This window comes from Sinocyclocheilus rhinocerous, unplaced genomic scaffold (assembly GCF_001515625.1).
Source record: "Sinocyclocheilus rhinocerous isolate Xijiao unplaced genomic scaffold, SAMN03320098_v1.1 scaffold591, whole genome shotgun sequence".
Classification (NCBI taxonomy): domain Eukaryota; kingdom Metazoa; phylum Chordata; class Actinopteri; order Cypriniformes; family Cyprinidae; genus Sinocyclocheilus; species Sinocyclocheilus rhinocerous.
Window position 1 is genome coordinate 1,844,323 of NW_015641476.1, and position 16,549 is coordinate 1,860,871.

At 37.4% G+C, this 16,549-nt stretch overlaps 1 protein-coding gene across 2 annotated transcripts in view; it reads left to right on the top strand.

The window, feature by feature from the left end:
• The first annotated feature begins 450 nt into the window (after positions 1-450).
• The window catches only part of LOC107755090 (coronin-2B), a 43,441-nt gene continuing 27,342 nt past the window's right edge, over positions 451-16,549 (top strand). Inside the window, exon 1 of one of the 2 annotated variants that reach the window (XM_016571754.1) lies at positions 451-677. In XM_016571754.1, coding sequence (XP_016427240.1) covers positions 663-677 — 15 coding nt within the window. In that variant the 5' untranslated portion in view covers positions 451-662. The remainder of the gene's footprint in view (positions 678-16,549) is intronic. The other variant, XM_016571755.1, reaches the window with a different exon arrangement.

A 16,549-nucleotide genomic window follows, 5' to 3' on the forward strand; every position in this document is an offset into this window, starting at 1 on the left:
TATGTTTTGCTTTAATACACCCCCAAAAAACATGTTAACCATCGTTTCCACCAAAATACTTGTTATTGTGTAATTCATAATCTCATATTATTTAATATTGGGTCTTCTTCAACTGCTTTTTAAGCTTTCAAAGTCTTTCTGTCATTTTGTTTGCTTTCTGAATTTTGATTAAAGCAGCCAAGTTACCACAGTATGATTATAGTACTAGATACAGCAAGGAGAGAGAACATGAGTTTTAATATACGTTGTTTGCAGCGATCTAAAGAGAGAGAACATGACATGGTAAACAGAGTGATGCTGTTGTGGACATCAATAATCTTCATTAGCACATACAGTAATCAGATTGACAGCATGGAAGGAGAAAGAAAGAGGGGTGGGGGTGGAGAGAGCAAGGAGTAATAGTACTAACTGAGCTGGCTTCACTGCAGTATCCTGGCTACAGGACCATGCGGCACTGATAGGCTTGGATACTTAGCGAGAGACAGCGACCAAACCCTCCCTCCCCCTCTCTCTCTCTTCTCCTTTTTCACAGTCTCTCGTGTCTCACTCTGCTGTCGTAGAGACTGCAGGCTGCACACACTCAGTGAGTCCTTCTCTCTCTGTCCTGTTGTCTCACTCAGCGTTTCAGGCACAGAAACGGACTCTTCTGCACTGTTCTCTGCATGACTGTCACAAAGGTAAGCGTGTGCTGGAGCGTGTGAGGCTGGGAGGGGCTGCTGGGTTTGGGCTTCACTGCAGTGGGATGTTCTGCTGAATCTGTGACTGTAGTGTACCGCAGTGCCGGACAGGTGGAGTGTGTTTGTTAATGCAGGTGAATCTTATGCCTGCTGGATTTGCTGTGTGGTACAAACTTCTATGTGCGTTATTCCAGCTGGCTCCCTGTGAGTGTTTAATATGTGAGTGTCTGTCCCGCAGTAGGGCAGTGGGTCTTGGCTGGGTGAGGCATGTTTATGTGTGTGGTGTGGTGTGTGTGTGTGTGGGTGGCTTTAGCAGACTGATTACCATGTGGAGCTCTTAATCCAGTGCTGTCCTGCATAAAGCCTGAGCTGTGCTTTTTTTTTTCCGAGGAGAGATGAGACATCACATACTACAGTATGCTGACAATGACAGCAAAAAGAGGAAAGGAACAAGATGAGAAGGGGCAGGTCAAGGGATATAGGGAGAATTCAGGTCAACTGGGACACTTTTTGACATTGAGATTATGACGATGGTCAAAAAGTAGCACAATTTAGCTGAATTCATTTTATAAGTATGAATGTTGATCAGGCTAATTATGTCTATATTGTGCTTGTTTGTATGTTTATAAAAGTGTCTGTTTAAGTTTGATTTATGTCATTGGACTCCCATAGGTGTCATGAGCTGCTGGCTAATTTAACTTAATTCATAAAAGTTGGACAAAATAACTATAACATTATTTTAAATGCAGTACTCAATCAAACAGATTTGTAAAGTCTGTAAAGCTAAAAACATACCTGGTCTAAGCCTGATATTGTAAAGATGAACACAAAGAGACACTGTTTATAAGTCACATATGTGTGTGTGTGTGTGTGTGTTTATGCATTATATATATCTGTTTTGTATGTAAAATCTATAAAATCTATAATATGAAATAATATAAGACTCACAACTCAACAGGACAAGTGATTTTGAAAATGGATAAATATTATATTATATATTATATTATTATTTAGAGTTGCAGTTTCTTCATTTATGTGATGCATATCTCATTTAAATCTAAGTCAATGCCAGTGTTCATGCAGTGATATGTGTTGCAGTTATTCCTGGCAGAATTACCGGCTTGACGCAGGTGCTGACTGTGTAAGAACTGATGTGAGTGTGTGTTTTGCTCTGATGGAGAAGGTTGAGATGTTGAGTGGGGGTTCGAGTGATGGGTACTGTCCAGAGCTAAATGACCTTGGAGTGTTTGTGTATGTGTGCTGACTGAGCAGAACAGCACTCTGTGTCAGACAGTGAGAGACAGAGAGCGATTCCACTCAAGAGTGTGTCTGCATATGTGAGAGTGAGTGCACATATAGACTAGTGTTTAACCACACAGCTGTGTGGCAGGATATCCTCACAGACTCTTGGGACTCTGGCTGTTCACTTTTACTTTCGATTTCTCAGTGTAAAGGGAGCACATCTTACGAGATCAGATATTTGTCAATGAGCTCAGGATCTTTTGAGCAGCAAATCCTCCAGCATGATCTGGTCAGCCAATTCTCCTCTCATCAGTCAAATCTGACTCCTGCCCGCAGCTCGTGTTAGATGCAGGGTTGTCAAGTCCGCATCTTTTTCCATGGAATTGGGCCACTTTTAAACTGTTGCCATGGCTTGATTTTCTCCCGTAGGTTAAAGGTTTGAAATGTTGCTTAAAGGGGTCCTATTATGCTTTTTCACTTTACAACTTTAGTTAGTCTGTAATGTTGCTGTTTGAGCATAAAAAAGATTCGAGCCCTTCATGCCAGACTGAGAGAGGTGTTGTAATAATGTAAAATATGTGAAAAATAATGTGTTTTTCGAACAACCTAGTATGAGAGCCTGTTCTAGTACACCCCCAAAACAAAATCAAGACTTTGTAAAAGAGCATAATAGGACACCTTTAAATTACATTTCACTTAAATGCTTATATTGAAACATTTTGTATTCTGCCTATGATAAAACTGTGCTAGATGTTAAGTTTTGTGAAGGATGGCCACTGGTAGGAAGCTTTTTAGCTGCTTTTGATAATTATGCATAACAGTTACTGTAAAATATGTATTTTACGTATGGAAATGACATATTTTGAGTTTTGATATTTCGGATATGGTCATTGTGCTACTTTGGGCACTACTTTAACCAACAACCAATCCAATTTAAAAACAAAAGCTAAATGCTGATGCTAAATGTCAGTACCATCTATGTTTGTATTGAATGTGCTTACTGCGCAGTTACCGCTGTTAATTGCAGATGGTTACATTTATTGTTTTCAATAGGCAAAAGCCAGTATGGCCTTGTTTATGTATACTTTCATTCTTTCTTGTTTGTTGCTTAAAGGAAAAAATCGGAAATCGGTATTGGAATTGGCTTTCTTGTAAAAAATCGGTATCGGAATCGGCCATGAACAATCATGATCGGTGCATCACTATATGTTGGTAACTCACACATATGTACAGTACAGATAAAAAATAGTGAATTATTGTTGAGTATTTAATCAAATTAAAGAACTTCACAATGCTGATGCTAATTGCATGGGTTATATTTTATTTTTTCACACTTTAAATAAAAAAATGGAAATAATATGTTTAAAAATACATAATTACAAAAACTATGTCAAACAAAAGTGACAGAAAAGTTCATCGCTATAAATTCATAGAAAAAAGTCCATGTATTAAACAGTGTTTGTCAGTAATTAAATAACTTTATGAACAATGTTATAATTATTTCATATAACCTAATTGAGTATCATATCATCAGAACTTCATTGTTTTATTTATTTATCTTTGATTTTACAAAAAAAAATATGAATGACTCATTCTACACTACATAGATTTTTGTCCAATCAAATGCTCTCTAGAAAAAAAAGGCTCTTCCTCCAATATTATCTTCAGCAACTAGCAAGTAACAAACCATGGTTCATGGCTGTGACATAACTAAAGCTAAGTGAAATTAAATGAAATTAAATAAAGTAAAAGAAAAGAAAATAAATAAATAAAAGGAACAAGCCCTTTAATGTCCTGCCCAAGCTTCAGTCTCAATATTAATCATAGTTCCCCTACAGGATATTTCAGCAAAGCTTTAATACAATCCTGCAAATCACAACAAAACTGTTTGGTTTCTGTAGGTTTGTTTTAATGCATGCACTTATAAATTCATGAAATAATATTTTCTAATTGCTAAAATTCCACTATAGAATATTTTATAGGCAAGGGATAATCAATGGCTAGCCGTGCATTAAAGGATTTTAATGCATGACGTGGAGGCAAAGAACCACCCGACGCGAAGCGGAGGTGCATTAAAATCTTTTAATGCATGGCTAGCCATTGATTATCCCGCTTATTCCATGGTCATTTGCCAAGTTATAGACAAGTTAAAATTTGTATTGCTCTTTGTAGCAAAATATTTGACCAATGGGTAAAAATGACAGTTATTTTCGACAGTTACGGCTCATTAGCGCTAGCATTCTGGCAGCTTCAAATCAGACACAGAGATGAAATAGTGCGGTAACACCACATTTATTTGAATGAATAATAGCATGTATTTCAATTAATTATCGATCGAGAGAGAGAGAGAGAGAGAGAGAGAGAGATGACAGTAGTGTGTAGCTGCGTCTGCGCGTCTCTCTCTACAAACAATTACTTCAAAAACAGCGATTTTACCACCTCGTTGCTGGGGAATATAATTTAGTAATCTAGTATCTATCTTTTATTTTAGTAATAAAAATCACGGGGAAGCGTTGACAACAAGTTTATGTGTGTGTGCAGCACAATCTGCGATCTCCGACCTCTCTCTCTCTCTCTCTCTCCGTGTGTGTGTTTGCGAGCGAGTGATGCGTGTTGGTTAGTGCGCATCAATTAAAGCAGCGCATTAATATAGAATGGTGATTAAACTGACTTGGAAATACCTGCGCAGTAAACGGTTTTACTGCATACCTGCCAGCCAATCAGAATGCAGTATTCAGACAGACCATGGAATAAAAGAGAAATAACCAATGGAGGCAAGCCTGGGTTGTCTTGCGGAATTAGGCTACTTCTAAACTATTGCCGCTAATTGATTTAAAAAAAAAAAAAGATTTGAATATTGCATAAATTGTATTTCACTGAAATGCTTGTATATCTTACCCATTTTATATTCTACCAATGATAAAACTGTTCTAGATTATGAGTTTTGTGAGGGAGGGGCACTGGAAAGGAGACCTTGAGCACCTTAATGAAAAGGAGTATGACACATAAAAGTGACTGTCAAATAAGTAAAATATTTACTTTAGGTACAGGAGTGCATATTTAGAGTTTTGATATTTGGGATTGTCACGCTACGCTGTTCAGGAAGAACACGGGAGGCACGAAGGAATGTTTATCAGTCTTTAATCAAGGAAACACTGGGAATCATCACAACAGGCGCTTGAGTCACACACGTAGTACACAAGTAGAACCGACAAATACAAACTGAACAGACTGGGGCTTATAAGGACTGGATAACGAGGGACAGACAGGTGCGGGAAATCAATTAATAATCAAACTAAACAAGGACAGGAACAAGACCAAATAAGGCAAAACAGGAACTGAAACACATGACAAAACAGGTCCAATCCTGACAGGGATAGAGTCATTAGTCTAGTTTTAAACTATTTTTGATGGGCCATTGGGCTAGTAATGTTTAGCAAACCTGGCAACCTTGAGTACAAACTTGATTTGGATGCTGGTTTTTGTTTTATCCTCAGAAGGAATCTTATAATCTGGACTGAATTTGCAGGCTATTATGCCCTATGCAAGCAGTGTGAACACATGCTGAGAAGAGTCACATTTGATCCAAGTCCTAACAGCTAGCTTAGCAACTCAAACCTCCCGCTGGCCAATGTGCTTATACAGAAAACATCCAATAATGAACAAAAACTAAAAGGTCTGGCATTTTTATTCAACTTTTTTTTTATGAAGCCTGAGAAAGTGCAAGACAATGTATTCATTGATGGAGATATAAGAACGCCTCTGTCGATATTATGTGGTGAGAACAAACTGCTCTAACTCCACAGAGACTGAGAGTTTCACTGGGACGTTCTATAGAAAAGGAAAGGAGATCATGTCATTTATAAATATCTTGCTCAGCTCCTGCAGAGCTGTAGTGAACATGAGGTAGAGACACTGGGAAGAGGATGTGTTTTCTGTGGTCCTGGGATGGTGAGCGAGTGCAGTAGGACTCTGTAGATAAACAACAGCTGTGGGGCATCAGTGTGTGATGTTCACACTATCTTGTAATTCTCATTGTCTGTCTTTGCTCTATTTTCACTCCTACTCTAAGGCACAGAAACTGAGAAAATATTATATTAAGATTCTTGCCTTAAGATATTTGTATCTATTGCCACTGCAATCCTAGACGCATAGACATATATACACACTCACAAGCTGTATAGTCAAGAATGAGTCACAATGTAAAAACATCCATGAAAACAGCAACCAACTTTCAGCTCAACCAACGGCGTGAGTTTTTCATTAAAGAGCCCCTATTATGCTATTTGAAATGTTCATAATTTGGTTTTGGGAGTCCCCAACAACAGGTTTACATGCATGCAAGGTCAAAAAACACTTTCATTTTCTTATAATATGCATTTAATTTTACGTTATTTCTCAACAACTCTCAAACAATTCGTTAGAAGATTCATCTTTCCAAACCCCACCTTTGCGTGAGGCTACTCTGCTCTGATTGGTCAGATGACCCAATCTGTTGTGATTGGTCTACTGTGTACAGCACATGTCGGAAACGGAACGCCCATTGCCATTACTGGATTGCAGCATATCAATAATACATCCTATTATAATAATAATAGTGCTCCACTCTGTTCTAAAAAGAAAGAATCAGAGGGGAAAAAGTTGTTTTACTCTTATGTAAGCGAACCGGACCCACAGCTTGGTAGTGAAGACCCAAACAATAATGGTATATGCGTTAGAGTACTGATAAAGCACTGCATTTTTGTAAACCAAAGTGTTGCTCCATCCTTTATCATTAATCGACACATTTCTAGACAATAGCAGGCCCACAGCTGATTAGCAGAACTATAAAAAGAGTTAGCCGGAGACCTACAGCTGTACTGAGTGTATACACAACACACAAAACTACATATTATGCACGCTCAACAGAACATCAAAGCAACAATTATTAATCATGCTTACAGCTTGTGATTCAGAGGAGTAAACTGTTACAAACAAACTGGGCACTGACCCATCTTTCAAAGACAACCACTTTAATATTGCAATCCCATTTTTGTGTCCCTATGTGTCAGAGGTCCACAGAGGAACATGGGACCAGAGAAGGAAATGCTACAGCCTACACAAATCAAACAGTGTGGGAGAGGGAACTAAAGCATGACAGCATGATGAAGATGGGTCATAACGTTCTGCTCTCAAGATTTCAACATGCTTCTCCTAATAACACAGTCTCATGAAAACGGAGCTTATTATCTGTAATGCAGTACAGCAACACATTCCATTGAGTGATCCCACTCTCCAATGACTCTTTTAAATTTAGAGGTGAACAGCAATCTGCTGCAGTAAAATGCTGGTAAATTACACACTTTCTTCCATGCATGTTTTTTACGACAGGCTTGGTTCAGTAATGCAACCAAAATTAAGAAGCGCATTCCACTGAGAAAAATTGCCCCTGCACAAGCTAAATCTATTCTGGCTGTCATGATAAAAGTGAAATGTGAAAATGAATGAAATGTGTCAATTACAGCATTACATTTACAGTAGATCTGCTCATGTTGCATCAGATTTCTTTTATATTTGTTGTTTGCAACGTTAAGAGTTATAACCAATCATGCACGTTTCTGTTGAGCTTATAAATGCAATGTGCAATCAGGTGTTCTGATTCATCAACAATTTGTTTACTGCGTGCATACTGACTGAATTCTGAATCTGCACTCTCATGAATTCTCTCATCATAAACAATAATGTGCAGATACAATGTAAATAAGAGATCAATTTTGCAGTGTACACAGCTTCAGGCAAATGGTAGTTCTAGCAAAAGTGGATAATTCGCACGAGACTGAAGTCATGGACCGCTTCAGTGTTCTTTGCTTGCTTTCTTTATATAATATATTCTCAGTTTAAATAACTGGTTTGTTTTTGTTCATGTACATGTCAGGTTTCCTGTCATTTGTGTGTTGTAATTTCAACCCTTACCCTCTATGAGTTCATCAAAACAAAGAATAGACTGCTTACCAACACTGTCTGTTCATGAAGACAATGTGGGGATGTGACACTTCAGGATAGCGCACACATTCGACACAATATAATCCAATTGCCATTATAAATTTTGATATGCTTCCTTTCAAGGATGTCCTTTTAAGAATTTTAAGGATGTCGGTAGCTATTTCCATTCAAGATGAAAATGAAATTTAGCCAGAAAACTAAATCATTTACAATTTATTTATGAATAGTTGTCAATCATTTTCGTGACATCTTTATCTAAATTTGTTTCCATCATAGTGTATGTGCATGTCTTCATACAGAATAAAAATCTTGTCAACCTGAATTAAGCGTATACGTTTTGTATCCAAATTTTGAAACTTTTTTTAATGCAATATTCCAAAATTTGCACAAAAACACATGGACGGCCTTCATGATCATTAGCAAGCCCATGCAGAATCTGATGCGGCAGATTACCACAGAACTGAAATGCCTGTCAATCACAAATCATTTTTTGCATGTTTATTAAATATTATGGCTAATTTTGTGATTCCAGATATTAATAATAGTCTAGTACTCTCAGCTTGGTTTAACACATTTTCTCTTTTTTAAATCCATTTCACAGATTCCCCTTCCTCCACAAAATTTGCACAGAAATTGTGAAAAAAGATTCCATCTGGGCCTGGTCATAAGAGAGAAAGCACAATGAGAACATTATGAAAATGTGTTTGATACTTCATGCTGAAGTAAACAATACCTACAAGTTGTCTGAGGTTATTTCCGCTTAAAAGGAAAAAGAGAGCAGCTTTTTTTGTGAGCAGAAAGAAAGAGATAGGTCAGCTGAGCGCTGTGAAGGTTCACATTCCTTCCCAGCATTCTCTGGCCCTCAGCAGTGTTTTTAAAGTGATATGCCAAAAACTCAAGCCTTTTATTTTCTTAGAAAACGCATCAGTGAGAAAGTGCCAAGGAGCAAAAAAATGTGTGTGTGTGTGTGTGTGTGTGTGTGTAAGAGCAATGTTAGACACTGCACTTTCATAACAGCATGGGATAGCTATTCCACCAAAAATGATCAATATTATTATAAATACCAGCCAGAACATGATAACATTCAATCAAATAATTCAAATTCAGTTCTATATCAAATCTGTACACTCTCTATTGCAATAAGGCCAACAAAAACCTGCTTGATCGGAGAAATCAAGATGGAAAATATGGGCTGGATAGAAAGCAAACTTGGCATGAGAAATTCATTACATGTATTACAGTCCTCAGGAAGAAAGTCAGTGTTGTGCAGTGTTAATTTTGACAGCAAATTTTGATTTAGTTTTAGTCATAGTCTTTTGACTAAAATGCCATTTAGTTTTAGTCATATTTTAGTCATCTGAATTGCTTTTAGTTTTATTCTAGTTTTAGTCGTCTAAATATCATAAGATTTTAGTCGACCAAATCTACAGTAAATTTAGTCGGCTAAAATCTAATGGGTTTAGATACAGTGCATTTATTAAGCATTTCCCTAAAATTTCAAATTTCCTAAAAAACTCATTATATAGGTTTGATATTAAGGTTTTATCATGATAGACACCGATTTAACTGCGGTGACAGTGACACACAACATGCCTTTATGTTAAATTTAAATAAAACCACTTCTCATAAAGAACAAGAACATGGTCTTATTTTTAATGAAATACCAATGGTTATATAGGCTAATTATGCATTCTTTATAGCAAATTGTTTACCATATTCTTCATTCTTTCAAGCAGACATATTTATTTCTATAAATAAATTTAGATTAATCTTTAGGGCTACTAAAGTTTTTCAGTCAAGAGCAGTCAAGAGCAGTTTTTCTGTCTTTCTTTTGTTGCTTGATTAACATCAATGACTCGGACAAGAGCAACTAAATTAGGCTGCTATCCCTTTAAAACCGAATGCACAGCTGCAATGGATGCAATGTACTGATGCACGTTCTCCCTACTGTTTACGTTCACTTAAGACGTAGTCAACTGTGTTTACTTGAATACTCGTCAAAACAGACAATTCGACATCATTTTGTGTGTAATTCCCCATTCATGCGACGCGAAAGAGTACTCGCATGCTGTGAGACGCGTTTTGTGTGTATGCTTCAGTGTCTGCGCTCAGAAAACCGGACCGAATTGAGTTCTCTCTTGCGTCGTCAGATTTATCCATAGGTCTGCTCTTCTTTTACTCCCACATATTGACATTTTTGAACGTTTTATGTGAAATGCAGCAAGTGTATGTTAGCTTATGTCCCGCCGGTTCATATGTACGCATCTAACCTCCTAACTATGCAGCAGATTCGTTCTGAATGAATCTCTTCCCAAATCGTCCCTCCCTAACATTTTCGTCTCGTTTTTATTTGTTGACAAAAATGTCAATAGATTTACGTCATAGTTTTTGTCATTCAAAAAGAGTTTTAATTCGTTATCGTCTCGTTGTCGTCGGCGAAAAAAATTTTGTTGATGAAAATTATGACGAAAATTATTCGTCAACAAAATTAACACTGGTGTTGTGGAAGGCAATTTAAAGAGGCATGAATCTAACCCCATGTGATCCTGGACTTACGGCAGCCCAGACTTCCTTCAGGCAGTTTTCAGAGCGCTTAGCTCTGCTTCCAACCTACAATTAATCAAACTTCACCGACTAAACAAATCCCACACAACAAAACAGAGCTGGAGGACTCAGAGAAAGATACAGGTAGAAGGACAAAAGAGAATGTGCAAGAGTGAGAAACAAAAAGAAGCACATAGAAGACACTAGAAAGGATGTTTGAGAAAAAAAAGTATGGCAATGTTGTGGACATTTTCAGAGCAAAACAAAAGGCACTGCTTGACAGGGCCTGAGGCCTGAACAGACAGATTGCCAGGTGGAGACCCACTGACACAGATTTCAGCTCTAACACTCCAACTGTTCATTCCATCTGTTTGGGAAGCTAGACTTTTTAAATATACCACTATTTAAAGAAATAGTTGACCAAAAAATTTACAATCATCCAATCAACATTAACTTACTTTTTCATGAGCTCAAATCCATGCATGAGTCCAAAATGGGTCACATGATGTAGGACACATGACACACACATGCATGCATTTGTGCAGAAACAGCAATCTGTCAATAAAGAAAATGTATTTATTTTTTCTGCTAATGACGTCAGTGACACAAATAACAAAAAATCATACGGAGCATCAAATTATATTAAATTATATGTAATATCTTAATATCTTAAACTAGATTTTATATCTTAAACAATTATTTTTATTACATTTTAATTTAAGTTAATTTTACATTCTCTTGGAGTAAACAACCAGCTTTGTCATGGGCCATCATAAAATAGACCAGATTTTAACCTTTTGACATCCACTGGTATGTCTCGAAAGACAGCAGATTGTTTATGAGAATTTATGCTTTGAAATACAACATTTTAGGTTGTTAAAGAACATCATAGTATTTAGAATAATCACTTTGCAAGTGTATTCCTGGAGTTAAAGGTCTAACCCAGTGTTGCTCAATCTTAGTCCTGGAGCACCACCAACACTGCACATTTTGGAAGTGTCCCTTATTTGACAAACCCAGTTCAGTTCATAAGCACTCTGCTAACAGGCTGAGGAGATTCTAAACGTGCAGTGCTGGGAGTTGCTCCAGGTCCAGAACTGGAAAAATATAGTCTAGCTTATAATTAAAAATTTAAAAGACACAATCGATTTTACCAGTGCCTGATTCTTTTTCAGGGGGCTCTTAAAAGCGTGAAATGGACTTACATTTTACCTGTTTAATACAAAATGAGGTTTAAAACTGATTTTCAATTTCTCACTAGTGCATGTGTTAGATTACATTTCACAGAAATCACTGTTTTTGTCCTTGAATGCTACCTTAATAATGCCATCTCCCCTGATATTTTTGCTTAATAGTTTTACTCATTACCTCGCTCAGCCGCTCATACAGCTGTTTTATATTTGACACTAGCCTGAGCACATTTCAGAGCACACCTTGCAAAAGCCAGTTTTAGCTCAGAGTGCTGTGCTGGCGATCACGTTGAAATAGAATCGTGCCAGCAATGAGAAACAGTCAGAAGAGATTAGCCAAGCAGGAACACAACAGGCTAATACGACATTGTCATGTCACTGTGGAAGGTCACGGTGCTCATCAGTGGCTGCGTAACACTATTACAGGATGCCAGCCTCTGAGGTCTGGCTGATGTTGTTATAGCACCATCTGAAATGGCAGCGCTTTGTCTAAATCATTTACACTGTGGCTTCTCAAGTCTTATGGAAATATATACAAAAAGGCAGAAACGGGGTGGAATACAGTCATATAGAAATATGAGTACAATCAAACAAAAATCAATCTACTAAGTAAGAATCGGTCATTACAAAACCTATAGATCGACCACTATTCTTAATATTGCTTAGCTTTTACACAATGCCTAGGTTATGGCACGCTGACTATTTTGGGTTTGGATGTGGTGTGTCTGGCTAATTTATCCAGGGCAGAAGGCATGTCTGAGCCATGATGCTCCTCTTCTGTGTAGCACCGGAGCAGACTGTTACTTACAGAGACAGCAGGAGAGAAAGTCTGTCTAGTCAGCAAAGCATCGCCAAATCTGAAGCCTTAATCCAATTTAAGAAAGGACTTTCTCCAAGAACAGAATGCAGGAGAGGGACTAACTTATGCACAGCTTTCATAGGATTAGAAAGCACAACATAGACTGAGCAGTACAACGGATGAGACGTAGTAAAGTGTGAATGCCACCAAATGATTTAATCTCATATAGGCAAAAATCTTTGCTTCAAATTGTCAAAATGCACATTAATGCTCTAAAGTTTGAAAGGTGTCATTCATATTTTCACACCAATGAGCATACATTAAATGAGCATTTTCAGGTGTTAATTTACATAAAAGCCATAGTTAGAATTAGAATTTTCATACATGCAAAAGGACACTATTGGCAAAAGCACTGTTCTAAAATAGAAGAACAGCCATTTTAAACTATTTTATCAATACTTTTAAACTGAAATGTAAATATATTGTCCGGGATTGCTTACTCTGTGAAAGATACAGGTGATGCTGCCTCAGAATCTGGCCAAAACCAGTTAGCATTGAAGGCAGCATAATTTTGCTGCTTATTTAGAACAGTCTTTGTGTCTGAAGTATTTCTATGATGCCTTAAAATGCTTCCTAGGTAGGGAAATCACTATGTTTTGAAACTATTAAAGGGGGCATCGGTTGCAAAATTCACTTTAACATGGTGTTTGCATATAATGTGCCTTAGCAGTGTGTGGATACAACCACCCTACAATGATAGAAAAACCATTCACTCCTTTTTTTTAATCCACAGAAAACCTAAACAGTCTCTATTATCAAGCTGTTTTGATTTTCTGAGCAATATGACATCATACTGCTCAGGCCCCACTCCCAGCTGCTGACGGACTGTCCCGTATTAGCATATTTCCACTCCCGACATCAGAGCCACTGAGGACGCAGTGGATAAGTTTTGTTTTTGATGGTAACGTGCCACCGAATACACAAAAAAGAGAGGGGTAGGGTGAGCAGTACCTCATTATCATTTAAAGAGACATGCACCGAAATGGGTCACTGTGAACAGAGTTGTTTTTGTCAAGGTAAAAAGGGTGTTATTTTACACGTCCATTGAAGAATTTTATCCAAAGTATGTTGCAGACATTTCATGAAGACCCTGAAGAATCCTACCAACTTGTGGAAAATTGGCAATAACCTTTTCTCACAGATTTCCATTTCTGTGAATTCCTGTAGAAACGTTGCTCAGCAAGTGAGGAAAACATGGACTGTACAGACTGTGAGGTTTAGAATTAAAATACTGTGTCACTGACAGAGGTTTTTGTCAGGTTTGATTTTTATGTGTGCTGTCACACTGTGCACAGTTCATCCGAGAAAAAACATCTAACATCTTTATCTCTCAGGACTCTGTTTGTTTTAGTTGCTATCGATCAAAAAACAGCAAGTTGCTATTAAAGCTACTTGGGCAGCTTTAATGAATTATTCCTGACAGGTGAAGTGGATATCTACAGAATCAGAGATGACAGGCTTTTAGTCTTTATGCAATTTTTTTGCTGGACTCCTGGCATTCCAAACTAAGAAATATGTAGGTTGGGATGGAAGTAATTTTGAAAAGTGCATCTACATCTGTGTTGGAACTCTCTAAATAATGAAAAGTATTCTGCCAGCAGAGAGCGGTCGCCGTGATTTTGCCAAGTAAGACATGCTCCTGGATCAACATCTTTTGTTGATCCTGGATCAACATTACTGTCCAAAAATACAGACTTAACCCAATCCCTACCCCTAAACCTAACCTTACCCATAATTTATTCCTAAAATCAGAGGGAAATGATAGCTTATTAACAAGGGTGTAGAAGCACCTATTCCTGATTGTAAGCCTAAAACTGACATTTCCTGAAAAGTTATCTCTCAGTTTTGATTGGTTGATTGGAATGATGTTCCAGGATCAACAAGGATGTTGATCCAGGAACATGTTGTACTTGGTCAAATCACGCTCACCAGCAGAGAGCAGCTCATGCGGTAAAGAAACGTTGCATGTCAAACTCAGAGAAAATGGGCTTTAACCCCATTTGACCCCCTCTTAAAAGACCAGATCCAAGAGAATAGTTCTGATGCACCTATCTGAAAATACCACAGTGATTTTGGTCTATTTTGTTTGTCTCTTGCATGCAAAGAGTCCGTACCGAATATTCTTCTTGAGCACTTGCCAGATGGCCATCCTTGCAACTGGGGTTCGTGTTTTTGTTGCATGCTGTTCAGAGCTGGCAACAGGACATCTCAAGCTGCGTCAGAAAGCTCACTCACATAGCAGTCACTCTGTATTCTCTATGCATGCTAAAAAGTCACACTCTATGCCTACTTTCATTAAGAAATTTCCTCATTTCATGCTTAATTAGTCATGTCTTAGCGCAGCAAAATGTCATTAGTGAATCCTGTGTAATTTGATTGACAGATCAGCAGAGAGCTGAGTCACGGTCTAGTCTCATGGTGACCATAATGATCACCCCACCCCCTACTCCCTCCACCTCCTAACGTGTGCCATCCTTTGTCTTTCCTCTCTCTACCTCCCCACTGTAATCCCCATCTATCCATCTGTTGGTTCTGCTTATCACACCCTGACCATTAGCAACAGGGAGGTTAGCAGAAGGAAAACAACAGACAGCTCCTCTCCTGGCAATGACAATCTCTAGGGGATGCTCTTTCAGTCACTGCAGTGATGCTTAAAGACACAAGGACATGGGAGGAAGAAGTCTTTTTAGTACTGGTTTTGAATATTAAGAAATAAGTAAATCATTGTACAGTATATTATTATTAAAAAGTCAAAAGTCGATTGCAATTTTTTTTTAGAGCTTTGCATTACTAGAAAAATTCATTTTAAATATAAATGGTCTAGAAAACACACCTTTAAAAATTAGCCTGTGAATCATGGTTCTTCAAAGAAAGAAAAAAACAATTGAGGGGATGGATTAAATTAAGAATTATATTAAATTTGAGCTGTTTTGTTTTATTTTAATGCTTGTTTTTGTTTTATTTTAATGCTTGTTTGGCCACCACATTTGCTAAGGTCCCCTAGTGGGCCCCGGCCTCCTGGATGTAAACAAATGATTTTGATCTTATATTGGCTTATATTAAAATGCTTAAATAATTTGTTGCTTTAATAATATATATGAATTTGAAAAGTTATTTTTTTATTTTCAATGAATTTTATTTCATTTTATATGAGTTTCATTTTTAAAGGTCTTGACTTAAAACGAATAGTGCTGCAAAACATGATGGTTTGATATCTCATAAAGTAATGCCCAAAGTGGTGACCGTAAAGGGTTGCTACTATAATATAAATAATAACCACATAATTCCCATAACTAACTTTTCCCATCTTTGCAATTTCATAGTTTTGATAGTTTTACAATTATTCTAAAATGTAGGAAATAGTAATAATAAAGAGAAAGTAAGCGACAAAACTTCTGACTTGTAGTGTATGGACTTGCTCAGAAAAGATACTCATAGGCAAGCTATAAGTAATATAAGTAATAGAGGCTACAGAGTGTAGGCTAAACAAAGATAGAGGAGGTGTTTACCATTTCTATGGTAGAAAGGATCTTTTATAAGCATAACTGGACCTTAAGAGCAGAGATAGGTCGTCCTTGACAATGTGTCTTTCTCAGCGTGGCATCAGATATCTTCCTGTTTCATTATTGTCTGCTTCATTAGGGCTGGGTAAAAAATAACGATATCTCGATTTTAATCGATTCTCCTTTTTACGGAACGATATCGAGTCTTAAATCCCAAGAATCGATTAGTCTAGCCTGTTTTCAGTTAATGGACGGAACATTGAAGGGTACTTCCCATCCAATAAATCGCAATAAGCATTGTGCTTTGGTACTTTTAATATGAAACAAAGTCTCAGATTTCAAATTCTGTCCATTGTATTGCAGTATTTAAACAATAACTGCCATTTTGGCGCTGTTTAATGTGGAGTGACAGATCGCTGTAGCAACTCAGTTCAACAGACGCCGCAGCGCAAGGCGCACATGAACTGATCATCTCCTCCACAATAATACCAGTTTCAGCACATAAACAATAAACATGACTAAACATCCGAAGGTAAGTTAAAAGAAAGAGTA